The sequence below is a fragment of the Triticum dicoccoides genome, chromosome 7B (genome assembly GCF_002162155.2).
Source record: "Triticum dicoccoides isolate Atlit2015 ecotype Zavitan chromosome 7B, WEW_v2.0, whole genome shotgun sequence".
Taxonomy (NCBI): domain Eukaryota; kingdom Viridiplantae; phylum Streptophyta; class Magnoliopsida; order Poales; family Poaceae; genus Triticum; species Triticum dicoccoides.
In genome coordinates, this window is record NC_041393.1 from 35,037,813 (window position 1) to 35,064,455 (window position 26,643).

The following is a 26,643-nucleotide window of genomic DNA, read 5'->3' on the forward strand; positions in this document are numbered from 1 at the left end:
GGTATCTTTTTTCTTTCAGGCGACCTGCACGTCAGCGTTGAGGATCTGCGGGATGGACCTGATCCGCAGGGCGGGGCTGATGGACTTCAGGCCCGCGAAGCTCTCCGGCGACACCCGCATCCCGCCAACGTTGATGCACTCCAGTTCCGGGCACTTGTTCACGAGTGCTACTAGTCCGGCCTCAGTCACGTGGCGGCAGCTCCACAGTATGATGCTCTGCAAAAAATAGTCCATGTAAAATACGGATCAAAATGGAGGGGAAACAAATGAAACTGAATACTGCCATATTTGTTTTACATTTTCTTGGCGAAAGCAGAAACAATATGAAAATTCCGCAAATGAAGCAGATACCGCTGATCAAATAAAGCATGAACACGAACACGACATTGAGAGTTCATTGAATTTTTAAAATAAAACCTTGAGCCATACAGAAAACAATATCAAACCAACAAACTTGTTCGGTTATACACCAATGAAGGGGTAACAAGGTGTCTCGACAAGCAGGCATGGAGGATAGGACTAGGAGCCGTCTAGTGAGAGTCTCAGAGGGACGAGGATCACATAAGCATTAGTATTTTTTAGAGAATTAGGTTGGGCTAATAGTGTACATGGGCTAGGCTCGAGTGGGCTACATTCACAAATGATAAACGAAAATTTCATCTATAACGGAAACCATCTACGTTAGCAATGATCCATACTTTCTACTGGGGGTAATCTAAATGAGTAATTTATTGTTGCAATAGATTACAACAATTATGTAGTAATCTATAGTTTCAATTATGTACCTATAAAATTTGAGCTTTCTGTCATTATGGAAGTTGATCACATGATTTTTTGTTAAGCCTTTTATAATTTGGGTGACATAATTTAATTTATTTTAAGACATTATAATACATAATTTGAAACAATATCATTTTTATTGAAATTCAAAAATGCCCAGTTTAAATATTGATTCACATAGTTATAATATATTTTTTATTAATTTATTGATAATATTCTTTTAAATCTAGTAAATCGTTTGTACAGAATTGTCACTTATATGCATCATGCTAGTATGAGATAGTCGTTCATTGATTTATGGAATGCTTCATGTGCTTCACTTAAATCTTTTGAGTATGGCTTTATAGAATGCTCTTTGTGCTTCACTTAAATCTTTTGAGTATGGCTTTATAGAATGCTTCGTGTGCTTCACTTATATATTTTCAGCTTGGATATTGGTCAATCTTTATTAATTGTGGAATGCTCTATGAACTTCACTTATATCTTTTAGAGTATGAATAAAATTATCATCAAAATTTGGCTTAGAAGAGCATCATTAAAATATCATGCCTAGCTAAAAAGGCATTAAAGAAAAACGCTTGTTGGGAGGTAACCCGATATTTACCCCTATTGTTTTTGTTTGTCCACATGATTAAGCTACTGTAATAATCATTTTTATATCTTTTTTTCAATAAAGTGCCACATAAAGCCTTTGGGATAGTGTGGTTGATAGTTGACTTGATTCTGTGCAAAAAACAGAAACTTTTGCGTCCAGTACAGAAAATTCTGTAAATCACTGGAACGTGATAAATTCTGAATTTTTTACACATGGTTGATATACAAATTGTCTATGTTGTGCTATGTTTTCAGATCTTTTGGAGTTAAAGAAGTATGGTTGTTGTCCAGATCATTACAGACTGTTCTGTTTTTGACAGATTCTGTTTTCAATGGATAGTTTGCTTGTTTTAGTGTTTTCATAGCTTATATTAAGTGATATAAATTATGGAGATGATAAGCTACAGTAGGCATTGTGTGAGAACAATTATGAATCTTGTCTTTGACATTACCCAAGTGAATGATTTGCTCTTTATCATACTAACGCATCTCACGAAGTTCCATTAAGTTTTGTGTGATTGAAGTTTTCAAGTTTTGAGTGAGATGTAAATATGAAAAGAATAAGGAGTGGCAAGATCCTAAGCTTGGGGATGCCCAAGGCACCCCAAGGTAATATTCAAGGAATACCCAAGCAACTAAGCTTGGGGATGCCCCGTAAGGCATCCCCTTTTTCGTCTTCTGCACTATCGGTACACCTTACTTGGAGCTATATTTTTATTCGTCACATGATATGTGTTTTGCTTGGAGTATATTTTCATTTTACTAGCTGTTTGAATAAAATCATTGGATCTCAAAACTTGAATGAGAGAGAGTCCTCACATGGCTATTTAACTATTTGACTACTCATTGATCTTCACTTATATCTTTTTGGAGTAGTTTTGTCATTTACTCTCATGCTTCACTTATATCCTACGAGTAAATGGTTGAATGAATTGAATATCATAAATCTGAAATTATATATGTTTTATATGCTTATCTCATGGGGAGTAATGACTTCACATATAATAAGGATAGGCGGTAAAATTTATTGAAAATTAGCAAACACAGCATTGGTCACTTGAACAATTCATGAAACAATATTGAAGGAAGAGAGATTTCACATGTAAATATACTATCTTGGACATCTTCTATGATTGTGAGCCCCATTAATTATTTTCAAACTTGAGCAAATTAGTTGAAGTTGTACAAGGAACACAACATAATGAGTTATGTTTGGGTATATTTGTATAGAACTTATATTGTTATGGATCCTCCAACATGTGGGGCTTGCCTGGGATCTTTTGCTAGCCAAAATTTTGTACTAAGTAGAGATACTACTTGTGCATCCAAAACCCTTAAACCTAGTTTCTTGCGATGATTTTCCACCATATCTACCTATGGATTGAATAAGATCCTTCAAGTAAGTTTTCATCGGTTCAAAAAGCAATAAAAATTATTCCTAAATATGTATGATATTTTATTGTAAGGGAAAATAAGCGTTGTACGAACTTGTGATGGTAAAGAAATAAAAGTGGTGTACTGCATAATAAAGGTTGCTATCACAAAGGGTAATACAATGTAACATTCCTTTGCACTAAGGGTTTGCACATCAAAAATTAAAAAGTGCATGACAACCTCTGCTTCCCTCTGCAAAGGGCCTATATTTTACTTTCATGAATTTACCTTTATGCAAGAGTCAATAGTATTCCTTCTTAGTTCAACCTCAACTATTCTTTAGTTGGACAGCATCATGTGGTGGGGAAATATCCAAGCATATATGGCCATTCAAATATATTTGATCATGAATTATTATTGTTGACAATTACCTATATGATAAATAAGTTGGGAGGCGAAGCATTAAGCCCCTATCTTTCTCTGTGTTCGACGCATTGTCAGGACCCCGATCCTAAGTCACACCGATCTAGCATGTAACACACCATATCACTTTGCAGCCTCACGCACGGTATTCCCATGGGTGCCACCTTACCTGGCCCGGGACCGTTTGCGCCTTTTGGCTCACGTATATGATAGTGTCGCTATCATCCATATGAAGAAGAACCTGGGCTGACATGGCTAGTCGTGAACCCAAAGTGGCACTAACTTACAGGGACAAGCATACATAACCCAAAAACGAACGTGTCGGTCATCAGCGAGTGAATCCGAGCTGTAGCGACTGGGCTAGCAGGACTCCGGTAAACCGGGCTGTAGCAGGCTAACAGGACTCCGATAGACACCGCGTGACATTTCCCCGAAGGGACAGACACAGGAACGAAGAAGGACACATGCCGGCCAGCCTAAGTGTTCCCAAGCAGTAGCAAGCTACCAAGGCTCAGTGGAAGCACTAGGAGACATTTTCCGGTAAGAGAGGCTACCAAGGATAAACAACTAGATAGTCAGATCCCACACATGTCAAGCATTTCAAATCATACACACAATATGCTCGATATGTGCAAATACAAAAGGGCATCACAACATAACTCTACGACTCAAAGTATTTATTCAATAGGCTTCGAGGAGCGAGATATTACAAACATGAGTCTCATGACCCAACATTCAGAGCATACAAGTCAAAGAACAAGTGGAAGCTTAACATGTCTGAGTACAGACATCTACAAATGAAAAAGGCTGAGAAGCCTGACTATCTACCAAATCCTGTTGAGGGCACAAGATCGTAGCTGAGGTAACAAGTTAAACGTCGAAGTCCACTCGGAACTACTAGCGAGACTGAAGTCTCTCTGCAGAAACATAAATTAAGCAACGTGAGTACAAATGTACCCAGCAAGACTTACATCAGATCTAACTACATATGCATCATTATCAACAAAGGGGGTGGTGGAATTTAACTGCAGCAAGCCAGCTTTGACTCGGTGGCTATCCTGAACTACGACTGCAAGTAACTCTTTTGAGGTGGCGCACACGAGTCCACATATTCACCATATCAATACACCACTATGGATCCGCTCCCGTCTCCCTACGAGAACGCCATCCATAGCACTCACGCTTATCTTGCGTATTTTAGAGTATCCACTTTCACTTGTCTATGAACTGTATAGGCAACCCAGAAGTCCTTTACCACGGACACAGCTATTCGAATAGATAATATTAACCTTGCAGGGGTGTACTTCTTCACGCACGCTCTCACCACTTACCGCCGTTTACATGACATGTACTCGGCAACCTTCAAGTGGTACACGACCTAACTAACCGCACAAGTCTCTCGTCCAGGTTTATCGCCTATTCGGGTTCCATCCGCAAGTAGATCCGGTCGGGGTGTCGCTCATGGCCCCAAATGATGTGTGCAGGGTTCCGAAGCCCACCTCGACGGGTGGATCTACGCTTGGTACACCGTGCCACGGTGCCTAGTCTGTCCCAAGCCCGCCTGTACCGGGTGCCACTTGGTAGACTACTAACACTACCTACAAATAGCAGAAACTAGTTGCAACTCCTGGACAGAGATCGAGTTGATTAATAAGTCGAGAGAGTCAATTAAGGATCCCAATGTGTGGTAGTAGTTATTCATGGATCACAAACACAGGACTCAGTTCCTGAGGACGGGTTCAATGAGACAACCCACCATGTACTCCTACATGGCCTCTCACCGCTACCTTTACCAAATCGTGTTCACACACTTAGCTCACACATAGTAGGACATGTTCACACACCTCCTATTCATCCCTGATGAATCAGACCTGACACAACTCTAAGCAATAGCAGGCATGGCAAACAAGCATGAATGAGTAGGCACATCAGGGCTCAAACAACTCCTACTCATGCTAGTGGGTTTCATCTATTTACTGTGGCAATGACAGGTCATGCAGAGGATAAGGGGTTCAACTACCGCAGCACGTAACAATTGAATCGTGGTTGTCCTAATGCAGTAAAACAGAGCAGAGTGAGAGAGTGGGTTTGTATCGGAATGAACAAGGGGGTTTTGCTTGCCTGGCACTTCTGAAGATAGTATAGATCTTCATCGATGTCATCGAACTCATCGTCGGAACACGTCTATCGAGAGGGAACAACCACCGGAAACAGATAAAGAACACAATCAATGCAATGCACAATATGATGCATGCTCATGACATGGCAATATGAGTGTGTTGGCCTAATGCAACTACAACCAGATGGGTTTGAGTTATTTTGAACCTAAGGTTCAAGTTCAAACTCAAACTATGAATTACTTAAGTGCATTATCATGTTTTGATACAAAGAGCAGCTTTAAGTTGTTCCAACATGAATGAAACTAGTACAGATGGATAGATTGTATTTTTCTGATCATTTTTCATATATAAATTATTTAATTCTGAGTTACGGTTGAATTTATATGAATTTTAGAAGTTATACTATTTTCTGGAATTTCTGAATAAGAATAAATCCAGAAAAAACTATTACTGCCTCAGCGTTGCGTCATGCTGACCTTAGCGGGTCAACTAGACTGCCCCTGGTCAAACCTGACCAGTGGGTCCCACTGGTCAGTGTCACGGTGCTAGCTAGAGACACTGACGTATGGGCCCAGTCAACGGCCATGTCAGCTTCGTCAAAGCTGACGCGTGGGGCCGCTCTGGTTTAGTTAATCCTAAGCAAAAATAAAACTGGGGTTAATTTGGGCGTGGGGCCCAGGTGTCAGTGAACTAGGAGGGTTAACTAACTGCATCATTAGCACTAACTAATCTACCACGTCACCTGATTAACTCCAGCGATAACCGGAGCGCGGCGGCGATGCCCATCCGGCCAACTCCGGCGTCGGGAGGACGCGCGGCTGGTCTCGTTGGAACGGCCGGGACGCGGCGCGTCCAGCGGTGGCTGCAGCTGAGGCTGGGGTGGCTGGTAGCGGGAACTGCAGCGAGCGAGGCGGCAGCCAGAGCTCGGCCTCGAGCGGCTAGGGGGCTATGGTGCGGCTACGGACGAGCTACTAGGTGCATTCGGCTCCTGGGAGCGAGGTCAGGAAGATGACGCATTCGGGTGCAAGCTGCAGCGTCCGTAGCGGCAGCAACGACAAGGTCAGCGGCGGCCGGAGTTCGTCTTAGCACGGGCGAGGCGCTGCGCTTGGCTGATGAGCGACCTAAGCGGCGGGGCGGATTCCTGGGAGCTCCAGGAGCAAGCTGGTGCCACTGGACCGAGCGGAGGTGCTCAGGAGCGAGGACCTCATCGGCCATGGCGGACGGCGGCTCTCGGGACTCGCGGGCGGTGGCTAGCGCACATATTAGAGCATGGGGAGTGAGGGGGAAGACGGAGGAGCTCACTGGGGTTCCAAAGGAGGACTCGACGGGCTCGGGGAGGCATCAGGGACGATGGACGGGCACCGGCGATCTCCGGTAACAGAGGAGGAAGAAGACGAGGTAGCCGGCGATGCGGGGCGTCCGGCGTCGCGTGTCTCCTCGTAGATGATGAAGACGACCCTGTGGTTCTCCTGGGCGGGTCGGCGAGGCGAGGGGACCTCGGTGGGCACGGCTATGGCGAGCGGTGGCGACGGCGGCACTCGGGGAAGAGAGGGGGAGGGAGCCGGAGGAGAGGATGAGCATGTGGAGAGTGAGAGAGCATCGAGGGGGGGCGCGTGGCGTCATCTAGGAGCTCTGGGGAGGAGCCAGGCAGGCAGGGAGGGAGGAGGTGGCCTGCGCGTGGCCAGCAGGCAGCGAGCACGCGCCCCTGTCCTTCTGTCCAAGGAGGAAGACGACAGGGGGGGAAGTGGCTGCTGGGCTGGGCTACTGCTGAGCTGGCTCCGGTGGGCTGACTCTGGTGGGCCGCACAAGTAAGTCCAGGTGATCCCTTTCTCTCTCTTTTCTATTTTTGTTTCTGTTTTCTAATTTTGTAGTTTGTTTTTGATCCAGTTTTAAAAACCAAATCAGTTTTATAAATCTTGAAAATATTCATGAGCACTTTCTGAATTATTTCAGTGTCCCACAAATAATTCCAACATTATTTGAGCATTTAAATTATTTATTGCCAGAAGCTAGGGATGTGACAACTCACCCCCATGAAGCAAGAATCTCGTCCCGAGATTCAAGCGTAGGGTAAGATGAAAGGGGGATGCAAACTAACATAATCTTCACGATCTAGGTTGCACTTCATAAGAATGTTGATTTGATCACCATCATTGTCTCGAAGTCTTGCTCTGAGAACTCCAACTAACATGACGACGAGAGGAAAGGGAAAACTCTAAAAGGATCAATCTTCTCGAAGATCGAGCAACTTAGGATCAACTCACGGAGTGAGACATAGAAGCATCTCACGAGCTGAGACGCGAAGCACACATCCAGAGGAATGGAGTGAAGCAGATGACGAAGGTGCACTTGGTAGACAATAATTCCACACTTAAGAAGGTGGTGAATGGTTGTCAACATAGCGAGGAGTTGAGTTGCCATGATACCACAATGAGACATCTTAGAGGAGGTGACTCGTAGAATTGTTACCTTAAGTGGCAAAAAGAATTCCCTTTGGTATAGATATCACTGAGACTCTCTATACCAGCCTAGGGCAAATCACGACCGATCGTTTGGAGGGGTTCGGTAGAATGGCATACCCGGATTAGAATGGATGATGTGGACTACCTTGCTTGACCCATGGTAAGCCCACTTTCGAAGATGATCTTGGACAACAACTACTGAGAAAAGCAGCCCATGGAATTTGGCACAATGGTGGTGTAAGCTGGGAATAAAATGCAAATGTTGGGAATGTTCCAACCATCATATCTGCCTGAGATTCAGATCAGGTTGGTAATAGGATATTTCAGACAGCATGTCTGGAAAAGGAAAGGTTGCAACACAAATCGATGAGATGACGTTGCGAGATTCTTGGGAGATGAACTATGATAGCAAGCTCCAAAACATGAGCTGGTTCTGCTACACACATGTGAACATGTTGTCCAAGACAAGCATGACCATATAGCAGTCTTATATTGAAACACTACCGAGTTCAGGTGGGGAACCATCAACGAGGATATCGAAGTCTTGTGCATGAACTAGTATTCGCACATCAACTCCTTTTCCTTGAACAAATCAATCAGTGGCTTGGGGTGCTAGGGAATACATATGGGATGAAGGTTGCAAGTCTCCAAACCACAGAATACTTCGCACACATGCTTGACTGACTTGGGATGATTCCGGAGGAGGCAAAAAATAACTTTCTCGAATTCACGGCGGCAACCTGCATCAAATGCACATGAATTAGAGGGACTCACTTCTTTCATCCAAACCTAGGCTTCATGAACGGAACATGAAGATAATGCTTACAGAAGTTTCCAACACTAGCTTGATGTTCAACATGAATCATGGAAGAGACAAAATGCTGCTGATGGGCTCAAGAGCAACTCATCGGAATTTCCATATCACTGGAGTTCCACCATTATGTGAACAATGTGATAGTATTGGTCAGACCAAAGGATGTAATGATGTATGCTCGAGGGATCAACCACGAGTAAGACAACATTACGAACATCGTTGGTTCTGACTTGATTTGAGGATAGCCCACACTCAAATCAAAGTTTTGAGAAGACAATAGATCCAACAACTGATCATGAGGACCAGTCGATGAAGATATCATCTTTCTTCAACGCACATATACAAAAGATATCCCTTTGAAATGAACTAAGTTAGGCAAAGCTTTTATCTTCCAACTCTCCAAGTTGTTGTTTAGCTCAACCAACTAGTCCAGGGACAACACAGAATCTTGGAAAATGGGTGGTTTACAAGAAACCAACTTGATCACGAGCTCAACATAGCGGTCAGGTGTCAACCTGGGAGTACTTCCGAGAAGATATTCAGAAAATTACGAACCACAGATATGTTATTAAGCCCGGGAATAATCCTGTTTTTCAGGCCAAGACGATATCATCAATTAAGCGAGGGATTGGCACAATCCTAACTCATTGATCGAAGTGTGCACCAGAAATATGGACTAGGTAGCACGATCAATCTTAGGATGATGATTCCATAACCAGCACGCTAAGAATGAGAGTATTGTCCATTAACTACCAAGCAAGACGGTTGCTAGGAGTATTGATTTCACACATCATGCTGCACTTGTCAGCGTTTCGGTTACAACAACACGGGGACCGAGGAGTGAATAATGATGGCGAGAAGTATCACTGCATCAAGAATTCATAAGAGGGTGTGCAATTCCCATGATATTCCTGATATAAAGATGGTAATACTTCAATGTAGAACAGACTAGAAGCTGGATTGCATCTTGATCTGCGGAACAGAACTGCTTTGACCCAATCCTGGAAATGGAAAAGGGTATTGGAGTTTGTTTCTCCTAGTCACTCTGGAATAGAATGGCTTGACGGACCACAAGAATAATAAGCATCGATGAACACGAATGCACGACTAGTCCTGACTATCAATTGATAGACAAGGCCAGAAAACAACTAAAGAGGGACAACTCAAAAGAACATATGATTTTCCGAGTTGTGGATGCATGGATTAGCATGTCGAACGAGTTCAACACATTTTTTCTGGATAACCCATGCAGAAAAGGTAGAACTGGCAGAGTAACAACATAGAATCAAGAACTCGTCAAGAGCACTCTGGTTGTGATCTTTCGGTTCAGCGAGGAACTTCTGTCAAAATGGTTCATGGTATTTGGAGGAAGGGAATACCACGGACCTCGAGGACTAATGCAAAGGTTACTAATATTCTAGAGGGACTAGCAACACTACCAACATGAAGTAAGTAGGGTGAATCTCGGGTTCAAGAACCCAGGAATAGAATGCCTACTAACTAAGTGGCATCACGGGATGCTTTCGAGAATGATGGCCAGGATCATCACACTAGGAACACAAAACATGGCTAGATTACTAGGTGACTCCCTAAGACATGTAGGGTCATAACAATAACTCCAATATATATGTCGAGGAGATAGAGTACTTCAACTCACTGATTAGTGTGGTTGAACTAGCCCAAAGTAACTTCGGAACGGTGGGAAGGGATTTACAAATGCATCAGACTATTTAGAAACCTGGGGTGACTCGGACAGCATAACGGCTTTAAAAACTCAAAAGATTTGAGACATCCTGCAAAAATGGTGGCATAACCACTCAATCATCATAATATCAAGGTTCTGAGATCAACTATGAACATACAGAAGATAGTAGGAGCTGAACTCAAGCTTAGAACCATCAATCCTATAGGTCTACGGATTAGTAACATGTGATCCTGATAAAAGGAAGAGTAAGCCTAGTTCTTAACCCCGTAGGAAAGATAAGATGACTCAAATCAGAAGGCCATAAGATATAAGGAGTAAAAGAGCCTTACGTTCCATCCCACAATCAATTCCCTTATATAACTAAAGAATTTCTAGACTCAACTTCGACCAGTTTGGCTTGGTAATCCTACAGGCAGTCAAGCTCTAATACCAAAGCTGTCAGGACCCCGATCCTAAGTCACACCGATCTAGCATGTAACACATCATATCACTTTGCGGCCTCACGCACGGTATTCCCATGGGTGCCACCTTACCTGGCTTGGGACCGTTTGCGCCTTTTGGCTCACGTATATGATAGTGCCGCTAGCATCCATATGATGAAGAACCCGGGCTGACATGGCTAGTCGTGAACCCAAAGTGGCACTAACTTACAGGGACAGGCATACATGACCCAACAACGAACGTGTCGGTCATCAGCGAGTGAATCCAGGCTGTAGCGACTGGGCTAGCAGGACTCTGGTAAACCGGGCTGTAGCAGGCTAACAGGACTCCGGTAGACACCGCGTGACATTTCCCCGAAGGGACAGACACAGGAACGAAGAAGGACACATGCCAGCCAGCCTAAGTGTTCCGGAGCAGTAGCAAGCTACCAAGGCTCAGTGGAAGCACTAGGAGACATTTTCCGGTAAGAGAGGCTACCAAGGATAAACAACTAGATAGTCAGATCCCACACATGTCAAGCATTTCAAATCATACACACAATATGCTCGATATGTGCAAATACAACACGGCATCACAACATAACTCTACGACACAAAGTATTTATTCAATAGGCTCCGAGGAGCAAGATATTACAAACATGAGTCTCATGACCCAACATTCAGAGCATACAAGTCAAAGCACAAGCGGAGGCTTAACATGTCTGAGTACAGACATCTACAAATGAAATAGGCTGAGAAGCCTGACTATCTACCAAATCCTGTTGAGGGCACAAGATCACAGCTGAGGTAACAAGCTAAACGTCGAAGTCCACTCGGAACTACTAGCCAGACTGAAGTCTCTCTGTAAAAACATAAATTAAGAAACATGAGTACAAATGTATGCAGCAAGACTTACATCAGATCTAACTACATATGCATCATTATCAACAAAGGGGGTGGTGCGGTTTAACTGCAGCAAGCCAGCTTTGACTCGGTGGCTATCCTGAACTACGACTGCAAGTAACTCTTTTGAGGTGGCGCACACGTGTCCACATATTCACCATATCAATACACCACTATGGATCCGCTCCCGTCTCCCTACAAGAACGCCATCCATAGCACTCACGCTTATCTTACGTATTTTAGAGTATCCACTTTCACTTGTCTATGAACTGTATAGGCAACCCAGAAGTCCTTTACCGCGGACACGGCTATTCGAATAGATAATGTTAACCCTGCAGGGGTGTACTTCTTCACACACGCTCTCACCACGTACCGCCGTTTACACGACATGTACTCGGCAACCTTCAAGTGGAAGCCTAGCGAGGGTGTCGGCCACGACCTGACTAACCACACAAGTCTCTCGTCCAGGTTTATCGCCTATTCGGGTTCCATCCGCAAGGAGATCCGGTCGGGGTGTCGCTCACGGCCCCAAACGATGTGTGCAGGGTTCCCAAGCCCACCTCGACGGGTGGATGTATGCTTGGTACACCGTGCCATGGTGCCTAGTCTGTCCCAAGCCCACCTGTACCGGGTGCCACTTGGTAGACTACTAACACTACCTACAAACACCAGAAACTAGTTGCAACTCCTGGACAGAGATCGAGTTGATTAATAAGTCGAGAGAGTCAATTAAGGATCCCAATGTGTGGTAGTAGCTGTTCATGGATCACAAACATAGGACCCAGTTCCTGAGGACGGTTTCAATGAGACAACCCACCATGTACTCCTACATGGCCTCTCACCGCTACCTTTACCAAATCGTGTTCACACACTTAGCTCACACATAGTAGGACATGTTCACACACCTCCAATTCATCCCTGATGAATCAGACCTGACACAACTCTAAGCAATAGCAGGCATGACAAACAAGCATGAACGAGTAGGCACATCAGGGCTCAAACAACTCCTACTCATGCTAGTGGGTTTCATCTATTTACTGTCGCAATGACAGGTCATGCAGAGGATAAGGGGTTCAACTACCGCAGCACGTAACAGTTGAATCGTGGTTGTCCTAATGCAGTAAAAGAGAGCAGAGCGAGGGAGTGGGTTTGTATCGGAATGAACAAGGTGGTTTTGCTTACCTGGCACTTCTGAAGATAGTATAGCTCTTCATCGGTGTCATCAAACTCATCGTCGGAACACGTCTATCGAGAGGGAACAACCACCGGCAACAGAGAAAGAACACAATCAATGCAATGCACAATATGATGCATGCTCATGACATGGTAATATGAGTGTGTTGGCCTAATGCAACTACAACCAGATGGGTTTGAGTTATTTTGAACCTAAGGTTCAAGTTCAAACTCAAACTATGAATTAATTAAGTGCATTATCATGTTTTGATATAAACAGCAGGTTTAAGTTGTTCCAACATGCATGAAACTAGTACAGATGGATAGATTGGATTTTTCTGATCATTTTTCGTATATAAATTATTTAATTCTGAGTTACGGTTGAATTTATATGAATTTTAGAAGTTATACTATTTTCTGGAATTTCTGAATAAGAATAAATCCAGAAAAACCTATTACTGCATCAGCATTGCGTCATGCTGACCTTAGCGGGTCAACTGGACTGCCCCTGGTCAAACCTGACCAGTGGGTCCCACTGGTCAGTGTCACGGTGCTAGCTAGAGTCACTGACGTATGGGCCCAGTCAATGGCAACGTGAGCTTCGTCAAAGCTGACGCGTGGGGCCGCTCTGGTTTAGTTAATCCTAAGCAGAAATAAAACTGGGGTTAATTAGGGCGTGGGGCCCAGGTGCCAGTGAGCTAGGAGGGTTAACTAACTGCGTCATTAGCACTAACTAATCTACCACGTCACCTGATTAACTCCTGCGATAACCGGAGCACGGCGGCGATGCCCGTCCGGCCAACTCCGGCACTGGGAGGATGCGCGGCTGGTCTCATTGGAACGGCCGCGACGCAGCGCGTCCAGCGGTGGCTGCAGCTGCGGCTGGGGTGGCCGGTAGCGGCAACTGCGGCGAGCGAGGCGACGGCCGAAGCTCGGCCTCGAGCGGCTAGGGGGCTACGGTGCGGCTACGGACGAGCTACTAGGTGCGTTCGGCTCCTGGGAGCGAGGTGAGGAAGATGACGCATTCAGGCGCAAGCTGCAGCGTCCGTAGAAGCAGCGGCGACAAGGTCAGCGGCGGCCGGAGTTCGGCTTAGCACGGGCGAGGCGCTGCGCTTGGCTGACGAGCGAGCTAAGCGGCAGGGCGGATTCCTGGGAGCTCCAGGAGCACGCTGGTGCCACTGGACCAAGCGGAGGTGCTCAGGAGTGAGGACCTCATCGGCCATGGCGGACGGCGGCTCTCGGTACTCGCGGGCGGTGGCTAGCGCACATATTAGAGCACGGGGAGTGAGGGGGAAGACGGAGGAGCTCACTGGGGTTCTAAAGGAGGACTCGGCGGGCTTGGGGAGGCATCATGGACGACGGACGGGCGTCAGCGATCTTCGGCGACAGAGGAGGAAGAAGACGAGGTAGCCGGCGATGCGGGCGTCCGGCGTCGCGTGTCTCCTCATAGATGATGAAGACGACCCTGCGGTTCTCCTGGGTGGGTCGGCGAGGCGGGGGCAGCTTGGTGGGCACGGCTATGGCGAGCGGCGGCGACGGCGGCACTCGGGGAAGAGAGGGGGAGGGAGCCAGAGGAGGGGATGAGCATGGGGAGAGTGAGAGAGCATCGAGGGGGCCGCGTGGCGTCGTCTAGGCGCTCCGGGGAGGATCCAGGCAGGCAGGGAGGGAGGAGGTGGCCTGTGCGTGGCTAGCAGGCGGCGAGCACGCGCCCCTGTCTTTCTGTACAAGGAGGAAGACGACACGGGGGGAAGTGGCTGCTGGGCTGGGCTGTTGCGGGGCTGGCTCTGGTGGGCTGACTCTGGTGGGCCGCACAGGTAAGTCCAGGTGAGCCCTTTCTCTCTCTTTTCTATTTTTGTTTCTGTTTTCTAATTTTGCAGTTTGTTTTTGATCCAGTTTTAAAAACCAAATCAGTTTTATAAATCTTGAAAATATTCATGAGCACTTTCTGAATTATTTCAGTGTCTCACAAATAATTCCAACATTATTTGAGCATTTAAATTTTTTATAGTGTTTAAATGCCCAAAGTCAAATACAATATGATTTAATTCAAAAATCCAGAAATGACCTAGAAATATGTTCATCATTTTTGGCAGAGGTTTTTACCTTTATCAGAAATGATGAACATTTCCAAAGGGCATTTTGGGTTCATTGAAAATATTTCATTGTGATCCTAGTTGGATTTCATTTGGTGCTAGGGTTTGAACATTCCCATTTCAAGTTTAGGCAAAATTTAAACATGATGCACACATGAAACTAACCTAGTGCATTGCCAGAAGCTAGGGATGTGACAGGATGCTATTTGTTCTAAATATATGCTTTGAGTGTTAGCAATCATGTAAGACTATATGATAGTTGAGTATGTGAAATTTGCTAAATCAAAGCTCTTACATAGACCCTTCCTGAAAATAAGATATATTGCGATTGTTTGGTGACTGAAAGTATAGTTTGTTAGTTTTCAAGAAACTTTATGGTCTATACTTTAAAATGTGAATAGCTTGTTACTTGATCATGAGAAGTTTTATGAGATGAGCTACTATTTATGATATATAATGATGCTAGAAAAATTGTTTGGAACTATCATTGATTAAATTTATGCACTATGCTAGCATCACACTTCATAAATTATTTCTTTTATCATTTACCTACTCGAGGACGGGCAAGAATTAAGCTTGGAGATGCTGATACGTCTCCAACGTATCTATAATTTATGAAGTATTCATGCCATGTTTACAACAATTTTATATGGTTTTGGTATGATTTTATTAGAACTAACCCGCACTGATGTTGTTTTCAGCAGAACTACCGAGGTGTCTTTTTTGTGCAGAAATAAAAGTTCTCATAATGGGCTGAAAATTTATGGTGATTTTTTATAGACCAAAAGAGACCCCCGAAGCACAAGAGCCGGGCCAGAAAATGGACGAGGGAGCCACAAGTGTAGGGCGCTCCCGGCTTGTGGGCACCTCGGGCACCCCCTTGACGTGAGACCAACGCTAAAAATTCTTATAAATACCCAAACCTCTGAAAAGAACCCTAGATCAGAAGTTCCGCCGTCGCAAGCCTCTGTAGCCACAAAACATCAATCTAGGCCTTCTCCGGCACCCTATCGGAGGGGGCCATTATCACCGGAGGCCATGGAGGAGGAAGACGGAGGGGGCCATCATCACCATGGAGGCCAAGGACCAAAGGGAGAACTTCTCCCCATCTAGGGGGGAGGCCATGGATGAAGAAGCACAAGGGGGAGACTCTCCCCCCCCCCTCTCTTTCTTGGTGTCATCGGAGTGCCGCCGAGGGAACCATCACCGCGGTGATCGTCTTCATCAACATCACCATCTTCGTCACCTTCCTCATCTCTTTTAAGCGGTCCACTCTCCCGCACCTCGCTGTAATCCCCTACTTGAACATGGTGCTTTATGTCACATATTATGATCCAATGATGTGTTGCCATCCTATGATCTTTTTAGTGGATTTCTTTTGTCTTTTGGGTTGGTTGATGATCTAGATTGGTTTGAGTTGTATGTGTTTATTTGGTGTTGTCCTATATGGTGCCTTCCATGCCGCGCAAACGTGAAGGATTCCCGTTGTAGGTGTTGCAATACGTTCATGATTCGCTTATAGTGGGTTGCTAGAGTGACAAAAGCTTAAACCTGAGTAAGAGTGCTGTTGCGTATGGGATAAAGGGGACTTAATACTTTAATACTATGATTGAGTTTTACATTAATGATCTTTAATAGTTGCGGATGCTTGCTAGAGTTCCAATCATAAGTGCATATGATCCAAGTAGAGAAAGTATGTTAGCTTATGCCTCTCCCTCATATAAAATTGCAATAACGATTACCGATCTTGTTGCCTAGGATAATTCCGCACACCGATCCATCTTTATTCCACACTCACTATTTAAAATATATAGTAATTTATTCTAACTTTATGTTAACACCATCTATTTCTATATAATAGCTCTCCGATATCATGCAAAGCTATTCTCTTTATACCCACAACGTAGGTTTATTTCTCTTTTCTAGATGGAAGCAAATGTTCGGTGTACGTAGAGTCATATCTGTGGCAGATAGGACTTGAAGAATATTCATTTTACATTTAGCTCCTTGTGGGTTCGACAGTCCATACTTATCACTTCCAACTTTGGAAATTGCTACAATGATTCCTTGCACTTGGGGATTATCGGTGTGAATAGATCCAAAATGAGTTAAAAATAATTATTTCGACATATTTATATTTAACTTTCTTTAGAACATATGGAAGAGTTGTATTATATCAGTAAAGAAATAAGATTACACATCAAATACACCACGCCCGTTACATCATGAAAGACAATGCAGTTCAAGAGAGACCATGACTCTTACACCGATAACAAATGAACAACCTAAACATAATCATGACTCTTATATCGTTGAAGATAGCACAACCGAAACAACATCAATACTTAAAAATAACACACAAACAGAGGACACAGCCAACTCGTAACCAAACTGGTAGTCATAGCTATTTTTTACTTTGTTATAACTTATCTATTCACCTAATGCATGACATATATTATTTTTTGGTACACCTGTTTAAATAGTACTTTAGGGATATCTATTTGAATAATAATTAAACCACACTATAGTAATACATATTTGTCATATTCTAATATTTATCCATACATATGCATTTCTTATGCTAAACTAAGAAAATTGTAATAGTATTTTTTCTTAGTTCGGTGGGCTCCTTAAGAAATATATTGTTACAATTTTCTCCAAATATGGGAAAACCAAAAGTACCACATCACTTCGCAAACTAATTTATGCATTTTGATTGTACTATTACAATTGTGTTTAGCTGTCATTATCAATAGTAATCTTAAATATCTACAAACTTGGTACATTGTTCTGGAGTGTACGAACCTAACTGAAGAACTCCATATAATTATTTGGAGTGTAATAATATCAAGTTTAGTTTAACTAATTAAAGATTTAAAAAATGTTTGATTGTCTGACGGCTCCGACATGGACCCACCTCCTATCGTTGACTCCTACAGCTGCGCCGGCGACCGGAAGGGCAAAGGGCCGGCGAGGAAGTGGTGAAGATCCGTCTTAATTTCAAGTTTTTAGATGTAGTTTGAATTTGTTTGCCATATTATGTGTATTATGTGAGCTTTGGCTATCTTTTGATGATCCGGCTGTGATCTTTTGATAAACCGATTGTATATTTGTATGTCCGCTCATGATCTACGTACTTCTATCAACGTTGCATGTTTAATATGAATATAGGGGACGGAATATTATATACGTGGGTGCGGAGTCACGGATATAGGGAGTGCCCGGTCAGTGCCTGCAGACGCGCCCAGGTGCATCGGCGGGCGTTTGAGGGGCTGGATTTGCCAAGTTTGGCTATAGATGCTCTAAATGTCCCTCCAAAGAGCCCTTGAAACCTGCATAGAACCAGGTTTGACAAATTCACATTGGTAAAATTATTAGTACAACAAAGTGTGGTGGCCTTCCTCTCTAGGCAGCTTATGGCCTATGCACTACGGTGCGTAATATAAGCTTCGTGTAATTGACCTTTGGTTTTCGGGCTTCGGCCTGCTTTGAAATATATAAGGTAGAAAATGATCTATCATTCATTTCGAAGAACAAAAAAGCATGGTTGCCTCCGAGTTCAGATTAACTCGTTCAATTTTTTTGTTAGCACAACAAAGTACGTTGCCTCAATCAGTTTAGCTCTTCCAGTTTTAACATTTTTTGACATAAATAAACAAGTTTTTAGTGAACATGGGAAAACTGAAAACGATTACGATTTTTTAGGCCTGCAGAATGAATCGTTCCGTTTGACATATATTGTCAAGAGAATTCCTTATTTAACGCTGGCTTTAATTTTTTTTGCCCTGTTTGACACTGGAAAACTTTTTTCCTTATCTAACACCAATTCTAAAAGTTGTTCCCTTTGTGACACTTTGATCTATTTTGAGTACTAACGGTGTTAAGTGACATATGAAAAGACGATTTTACCCCTGATATAACATGTGACCAAAAACTATTCACATGACTAAATAAGTAATAAATTTTTCCTGTTTGGCAGAACCTCCCTGTAAACATGAAGAAAAAATTCCACATTTCAGATTTTAATTATTTCAAAATTTAATTCAAAAGATTGGGCTGAACCTTCCCACTAATTTGACGCCACACAGTTCACATATACATAATTCAACGCAGAATATTCAAATTTGACGATGGCATGAGACATAAATATTGTGGTTCACATCCAAGTACATATATATGACTAGCAACCTATCCAGGTTCACATATATGAGTCCAAGTCCGACCATACATCATATATATGAGCAACACAAAAATGACTCATCATATACAACTTCACATACATAATCCAAGTCCATACATACATGCCATGAGTAGCACAAAAGTGACTTTAGAATCACATACATGAGTGCAAGTCCACCCAACATGACATGAGCAGCACCAAGAACATGTGTTGTCCGTATTTCTAATTCCAGCGTTAGAATATTTTGGCATTTGGGAACTTGGAGTTCTCCAGCTGCACAGAACAGCAAGCAGGACTAAAAATGATATGGCCACCTGAGAGATTACAACCAAGCATAGGCACTACAAATAGCAATAAGAATAAAATCATATAAGTAATTAACTTTGAAGAACAAATAAATAGAATAATAAGAGGTCTAGTGTTAGGAATTAAGAAGTAACCGATGCAACGAATGGGGAACGATTAATAATGGGATCCGTTATGATTTGATTCTGGACAATGCATCGGTTAGTGAGCACACACAAAATGAATCTAGCCATGTATACATTCAAAACCATGCTAAGTCATACCGTCGTACCAACAGTAAGCCGTGAGGATGACAAATGACAAGAACATGCATCTTATTTTCTAGAACAAGGACAGATATCTTCAATGTATCGAATTATTGATACTTTGCTATGTCATCTGAGCAAAGCTCCAGGGAAACTTAGTTTTCAATATTAAAGCTATAACTGAACATTTGCTATGGCGAACTAAAACAAATATGCATGATTGGATTTGAAGCCTGCAAGGGTAGGTTTTACTCAATTTCTTAAAGCCACGAATTGCTAGTACAAATTATGTTCAAACGCTATATATCTAAATACAGTACATGGAATGAACTGTTCCAGAAATTGAATATGTCAGCAGTAGTGCTAAGGGAAGGAGGCCGAGATATACCACTTTCCAGGATTCATCACTGTTGGAGTGCCAACCGAGCCGTGCTGCCGAGGCCGACCCAGCAGTGCCCTGGCCGGAGTCTCCAGCCACCCCGGCGGCCGAGCCCCCAGTCACTGCTGCGCCCTGGCCTGATCCCGCTGCAACCGACCCACCGCCACCTGCAGAAGCTGCGCCATTGCCACCGTCAGCCGCGCACTCACCCGCCCCCTCCACAGCCGCAGCCGCGCCCTGGCCCAAGCCCGCCGTAGCCTCGCCGTCGCCATCAGTCACCAGCGCTGGATCCACAGCCACGCCAAGGCCTGACATGTCCGCCGCGCCCTGGCCGTCTTCCGCGGCCGTCTCCATCCACTGCATCGCCTCCATCCATAGCCCTAAGCCGCCGCCGCCGCCGCCGCGCTAGGGTTGGGGAGAAAGGGGATGAGAAGAGATCGTCGAGTCGGGCCTCGGCAGAGAAGAGAGAAGTTCGGCCTTTGTTTTTCCTTTTTCTAATTTTTATTATGAACAGGGGTAAAAAAGGATCCTCAAAAAAAAAATTGAACAGGGGTAATTTTGTCCAACTGCAAAGAACTGACATTGGTCAATGCAGATTTTAACGGTGTCTCCTAACAGAACTGACGGAAGTGTTAAAAAGGGCAAAAAATGTACACTTGGTGTTATATATAAGAAAGAAATTTCTTTCCAGTGTTAAATAGGGAACCAACATTTAAAACAGTGTTATATAAGGAATTTTCTCTATATTGTCTCACTCCTTGACCTTCTCCAGCCATGGCGTCAGAGCAAATCAACCGATGAAACTCTGTTCCTGCAGCTATTGGCAGTTATAACATGTGAGTGAAATGCACGGTCCGTCCATTAACTTGAATTAAAAGCATAAATTAGGCCACAAACTCGAAATCTGCACAGATTAGGCCACGGACTGGATTATGAGCACAATTTAGGCCAAAACACGCTTCGCCCAGCCTCATCCTGCGCACGTGGCTGTCACCTCAGCTCAGCCTGGACCGCACCTCCAACACTTAGCTACCTGTTTGGTTGGGTTTGCGTCCTTGTCTCACAGGTTGGCATATGGTTCCTAAGACGTTTCCATCTTGACATGGTCCAAGTGAGAAACTCTAGCATCAATTCCTCAAGCAATGCTAATCAGTGAATAAACAAACAGCAAAAAGACCCAAAAGATAACATTGAGATCCCTGTCCCTAGTCCACCGGCATGAACATCACAGTCAAAGGAACTTATTGTCAAATTGATCTCACAAATGAACTGAAAATGAATCTGTAACTGTACAACATCCAACTTTTTGAACAGTCCGGATGCATAGTTTTGCAGAGTATGTCTGCCTTACACTTTTATTCTTTACAACATGTATGTACAAGTCAACATATGCACAACACTGTCAACACATCAACACAACCTGAATCAAGAACAGCATAAAACACTTGATTCTCACCTTTTCTTTCAATAGTAATTTCCATGGAGCGATGGACTGCTGTATATAGCAGCGGTGTCTTTCTTTTTTCTTTCAAGCGACCTGCACGTCGGCGTTGAGGATCTGCGGAATGGACCTGATCCGCAGGGCTGGGCTGATGGACTTCAGGCCCGCGAAGCTCTCCGGCGACACCCGCATCCCGCCAACGTTGATGCACTCCAGTTCCGGGCACTTGTTCACGAGTGCTACTAGTCCGGCCTCTGTCACGTGGCGGCAGCTCCACAGTATGATGCTCTGCAAAAAATAGTCCATGTAAAATACGGATGAAAATGGAGGGGAAAGAAATGAAACTGAATACTGCCATATTTGTTTTACATTTTCTTGGCGAAAGCAGAAACAATATGAAAATTCCGCGAATGAAGCAGATACTGCTGATCAAATAAAGCGTGAACACGAACACGACATTGAGAGTTCATTGAATTTTTAAAATAGAACCCTGAGCCATACAGAAAATAATATCAAACCAACAAACTTGTTCGGTTATACACCAATGAAGGGGTAACGAGGTGTCTCGACAAGCAGGCACGGAGGATGGGAGTAGGAGCCGTCTAGTGAGAGTCTGAGGGCCTGTTTGGATGATGCCCACGGGAGCCCTGCCAAAATGGTGGCGTGCCAATTTTTTGGCCATCGAATTCGCCGCCAAGTTCTCAGCCACCACGCGGACGCCAGAATCACCGCAGGTCGCAGCAGGTGACCAAAATATTGGTTTGGATTCTAAATTTTGGTTGCAATCCAAACGCCAGCCCAACCCATCGGTCAACGCCAAAAAATTGGCAGGGCAGCCGTGGGCACTCAACCAAACAGGCCCTGAGAGCGAGGAGGATCACATAAGCATTAGTTTTTTTTTTTTGGAGAATTAGGTTGGGCCAACAGTGTACATGGGCTAGGCTCGAGTGGGCTACATTCACAAATAATAAGCAAAAATTTCATCTATAATGGAAACCTTCTGCGTTTTTAGCATTGATCCATACTTTGTAGTGGGGGTAATCTAAATGTGTAATCTATTGTTGTAATAGATTACAACAATTATGTAGTAATCTATTGTTTTAATTACGTACCTAGAAAATTTGAGCTTTCTGCCATCATGGAAGTTGATCACATGATTTTTTGTTAAGCCTTTTATAATTTGGGTGACATAATTTAATTTATTTTTACATTTTGTACTACATAATTTGAAACAATATCTTGTTTCATTGAAAATTAAAAATGTTCAGTTTAAATATTGATTTACATAGTTATAATATTTTTTTTCTTATTAATTTATTGATAACATTCTTTTAAATTTAATAAATTGTTTGTACAAAATTGTCACTTGAATTCACTAGATAATGAAATATATACGTTACATTTTATGTTATTAAATTACTTAAACTCATGAACTATTGAAACAAAATATTCCACACATTATTAATATATATTTTTTTAAAAATATATATCAAAAACATAAATAATTTCCTAGAATTGGTCTAAATATATTTTTTCACTCATTTTCTGATGATCGATACTTTAATGAAATTATATTCGATTATTATCGTTTTCTCTTATTTATATGTGCATAATAAAAATGTATTAAAAATATATTTTCATTTATAAATTAGTACTGAGCAAAAATAAATAAACATTTAAATGGCCTCAACACTTATCAACACTGAAATATAAATTAATTGATTTATTCAAAATAATTTTGAGCATTCACGAATGGTCAAATAAAATTATTTAAAATATAATTGCTTAGACATGTTTATACTAAACATTTTTATTTCATGGTAACTCTTATTAAATGTTTGTTATATATCTTTGATATCGTATCTTAATATTATTTTTGGTGTGGCTATTTGAATAAGAGGGCAACCATACTCTCTATGGTAATATACGTATTTTTCATATGATTATAGTTTTTATCCATTAAAATACATTTTTTAGCTAAATAAACTATATTCGTTGCAAAACATGTTTTTAATTTCAGAGGGATTGTTTGAGAAAATACTTTGTTATATTGATTTGTAACTTATCTAAGCAAACCTAAACTACCATATTACTTCATAAATTAATTTATGCATTCTTGTTTTATTCTTATAATGTGTTTATGTGTCCATATCTAGTGTGTTCATGTGTTCTCATCCAGAGTAATCATATATATCTACAAAATTCGGTAGATTGTTCTAGAGTGTAGAAAACAAACAAATAACTTCACAGATTTTTTTTCCAAGTGCAAGAATACCTAGTTTAGGTGTAACTAAATAAATATTTTTAAATTGTTTGAATTGCCAACAAGTAGTTTGTTTCTCGAATCCTCTCCATCACCATTTCTCATTGTTCGTGCTCGTCTTTGGTCAGATTTGCCATTCATTTTGTTCTTCAGATCTGGGACGGGTTGGGATGGGATACTTTTTTTACTTCTTTTTTGCAGGGATATTTTTTAATTAGTATCAGTATCATACCATTCATAACATGCATGAGTTTCCAGAATTTAAAGTTTGTTCATAATTGTTTTTCTAGAGAAAGAACCATTTTCAGGTATTTCTTTGAGGTTATTGATATTTTTTAAAAAGCTAGGCTCAAAGGAGTCCCATATCCATGTGGAGATTTTTTTGTGATAATTTACAAGGAAAATAAGTTCCCAAGTGAGCAATGGTCTCCAACCCTTTGTTGCCCAATGAAATTCTCAAATTGATTAACATAAAAAGCTAAATGAAGTCCACAAAGCAATTTTATTGTTACTCTGTACTCTCAACCTTAACTGCAAACCTCAACAAATTTTAAAATGAGTCGCTCAACTATGAAAACTAAAAGGTACCCAAGAGAGATCATGAGGCTATCTCCATCTAGAGTGGAGCTTGATTAAAGACAATTAGTTCATCTTCCATGATGAGTCCAACCAACCAACCTACTTGCATGACATGTACAATTAACTGTCCCTTTTTTATTCATGAACTGCATATACCACATAATATATCAAACTATAAAATAGGGTCCTTAATTAGGCCTTTTATTTGTAGAAAATTTATCAGGTGCAGCCGTCTACAGAACAGCTGTTCCAAAGGAAAGTAATAAAATTCAGAGAAGAGAAACAGTACATACCTTCAGATTTGGACAACTGTCTGCAACTGCATAGAGCGATTCATCAGTGATGAATGTTCCACCAATGTTCAGATGCTGCAAAGAACGAGCCCTTGAGACCTGCAGGGAATCAGGTTTGACAAATTCATATTGGTAAAATTGTCACAGCAAAGTACAGATTTCTTGTAGTTCAGATTAACTTGGCAATTTTTTTTGTTGGACTTTTTGGACATCAACAAGTGGATTCATGAATTTTTTTTATTTGTTTAAAAAAAATTGGGAACCATGCATCATACGATTCTTCAGGCCCACATAATAAATGGTTCTGATAAGCATATATTGTCCACTCATTGACCTGCACAATGAATTATTCTGAAAGCAACGTCGTAATAGTATGCCTGACGACATCCCGCGCGATGCGACCTTAGAATCCAGTATCCAAATCCACCTTCTACACTATGACAGCAATAGTCGGTGGTGGATATGATCGATGAACACGCCATCAGTTTGACAATTTGGTGGGCATGTGTCACCAAAAGTTTGGTCGATGGAGGAAAACAGACGAGGAAATTGATTACCAGATGGACAACGCCCTTGTCAGTGATCCCCGCCAGCCCCCACAGCGAGACGGAGGTGAGGTTGCCGATGCACGCCGCCGAGGAGATGTCGAGCAGGCCCTGGTCCGTGATGTGGCACCCCCAGCAGCTTCGTGAACTCCAAGAACGGGCGGAGAGAGTTAGAAAGATATGATCGAGCTAATCGGGATGTGGAGCGTGAATAGAGTGTTTGATTGGGCATGATTGCTCAGGCGATCGATCGATCGATTGACCGATCGAACTCACATACATGTCGAGGTCGCGGAGGTTGACGGCGGCGCGGACGAGGCGCGCGGTGGATTCGTCGCCGGTGCGCTGCCCCGCGAGGCTCAGCCGCCGCCGCGTCGCCAGCGACCGGCCCACCGCGCGGCGCCACCGCCGGCTCACCGCCCCGGCCCTGAAGGACGACGACGACCACCAAATTCAAGATAGAGCCAGTCAATTCAATTTCAAGCTCGCGGTCGGTGGGCGGCAGGGCACCATCATCCATCCGAGCGATGTCCATGGAAATCAATCAAAGGCGGGCGCGTTCTCTGTTCTTACATGGAGAGGTCGTGGAAGGAGGGGAGGAGGGAGAGGACGTGCGCGAGGATGTCGGCCGGAAGCCGCTCCACGTGCGGCTCCTCCTCCGCCGGCGCCACCTCGCCGGTCCGGGCGTCGTCTCCCGCCATCTCCTGCGCGCTTGCTTGCTTCTGGAGCTCGCGCTCTCTGGCTCCCCGGTCGCGCGGAGGAAAGCAGGAGAGGATTATACTACTAGCGGCAGGCCGGCAGCATCGCGAAGGCTCACGTGAAGGTGATGCGGGCGGCGGGAGGGCGACGCGACGCGCGAGTGGACGACGCAGAGCGGGGAGCGGACGGGGCTTGGATTCTTGTTCCTGCACGGTTGGAGCAGGGGCGCCTTTGGATTGTGCGGACGGCGCTGCGCCGTGCAGCCGCCGTCCCATGCCCGCCACGTTTGAAAAAAGGTCAATAAATTGATGATAGGTCCCTAGACCCGTACAACTGTATTAGTTGGGAGATTAAGCTAGACTGATTATGAACTCGGCATTCCTAATATTTTCGGAAACGCTATAAATCTGACGTCAGATTTTTAGCCATGACAAATCAATTTCATTGGCGCGAGGGTGACAGATTTAGTTTACAAGCACGGCAAATGAACTGAGACGAATTTGCCATACTCGCTAGCTAATCCGCTCCGCTAAATATAGTCATGTCTACCACGTCCTTAAGATTTGTACTGTGGCGTATATCTGGTTTATCGGCTTCGATTTTTATAAGTATTTAGTAATATTAATTTCTGAAATAATATGCAATTTGAAGTTTTGAACATTACTCTCAACCCGCTCTGTTGAGAGTAAAATGTTCTAAACCACCGCAAATACAATCACTGAAGGATTCAGCACGGGTCATGGGTGCATAAATGTACGCCCAGAAAATTCTAGGGAAAAGAATCGTATGCATCCATGAAAGATACTCAAGTAGCCTATTAGGCAAAGAGCAACAGCCAAATAGACAGCTTCAC

General features: G+C 43.2%; 2 protein-coding genes across 4 annotated transcripts; both read right to left on the reverse strand.

The window, feature by feature from the left end:
- Positions 1-26,054, reverse strand: LOC119337465 (F-box protein At5g67140-like). Of its 3 annotated transcripts, none has more exons than XM_037609615.1 (5): positions 25,665-26,054; positions 25,372-25,518; positions 25,104-25,239; positions 24,547-24,645; positions 1-216 (listed from the first exon to the last, which is right to left on the reverse strand). In XM_037609615.1, exons 1-5 carry the CDS (start codon positions 25,790-25,792, stop codon positions 16-18), a joined length of 711 nt encoding a protein of 236 aa, XP_037465512.1. In that variant the 5' UTR covers positions 25,793-26,054; the 3' UTR covers positions 1-15. The 3 variants fall into 3 exon arrangements, with proteins under 3 accessions (XP_037465512.1, XP_037465513.1, XP_037465511.1); XM_037609616.1 differs by lacking the exon at positions 1-216 and adding an exon at positions 21,202-21,699 and having other exon boundaries at positions 25,104-25,230; positions 25,665-26,038; XM_037609614.1 differs by lacking the exon at positions 1-216 and adding an exon at positions 21,202-21,699 and having other exon boundaries at positions 25,665-26,038.
- Positions 19,114-20,476, reverse strand: LOC119337466 (paraneoplastic antigen Ma6E-like). Its single transcript, XM_037609617.1, has 2 exons — positions 19,980-20,476; positions 19,114-19,381 (listed from the first exon to the last, which is right to left on the reverse strand). Exons 1-2 carry the CDS (start codon positions 20,340-20,342, stop codon positions 19,133-19,135), a joined length of 612 nt encoding a protein of 203 aa, XP_037465514.1. The 5' UTR covers positions 20,343-20,476; the 3' UTR covers positions 19,114-19,132.
- Positions 26,055-26,643: the final 589 nt, after the last annotated feature.

Bases quoted from the DNA above. Each gene is read 5' to 3' on its own strand.
- LOC119337466 (XM_037609617.1), bottom strand. From the start codon at position 20,342: ATGGAGGCGATGCAGTGGATGGAGACGGCCGCGGAAGACGGCCAGGGC. The intron at 19,382-19,979 runs GTATATCTCGGC...TGCTATTTGTAG, and splicing joins GTGATGAATCCTGGAAAGTG to TGCCTATGCTTGGTTGTAAT.
- LOC119337465 (XM_037609615.1), bottom strand. From the start codon at position 25,792: ATGGCGGGAGACGACGCCCGGACCGGCGAGGTGGCGCCGGCGGAGGAG. The intron at 25,240-25,371 runs GTATGTGAGTTC...CCGTTCTTGGAG, and splicing joins AACCTCCGCGACCTCGACAT to TTCACGAAGCTGCTGGGGGT. The intron at 24,646-25,103 runs GTAATCAATTTC...GATTCCCTGCAG, and splicing joins ACAAGGGCGTTGTCCATCTG to GTCTCAAGGGCTCGTTCTTT.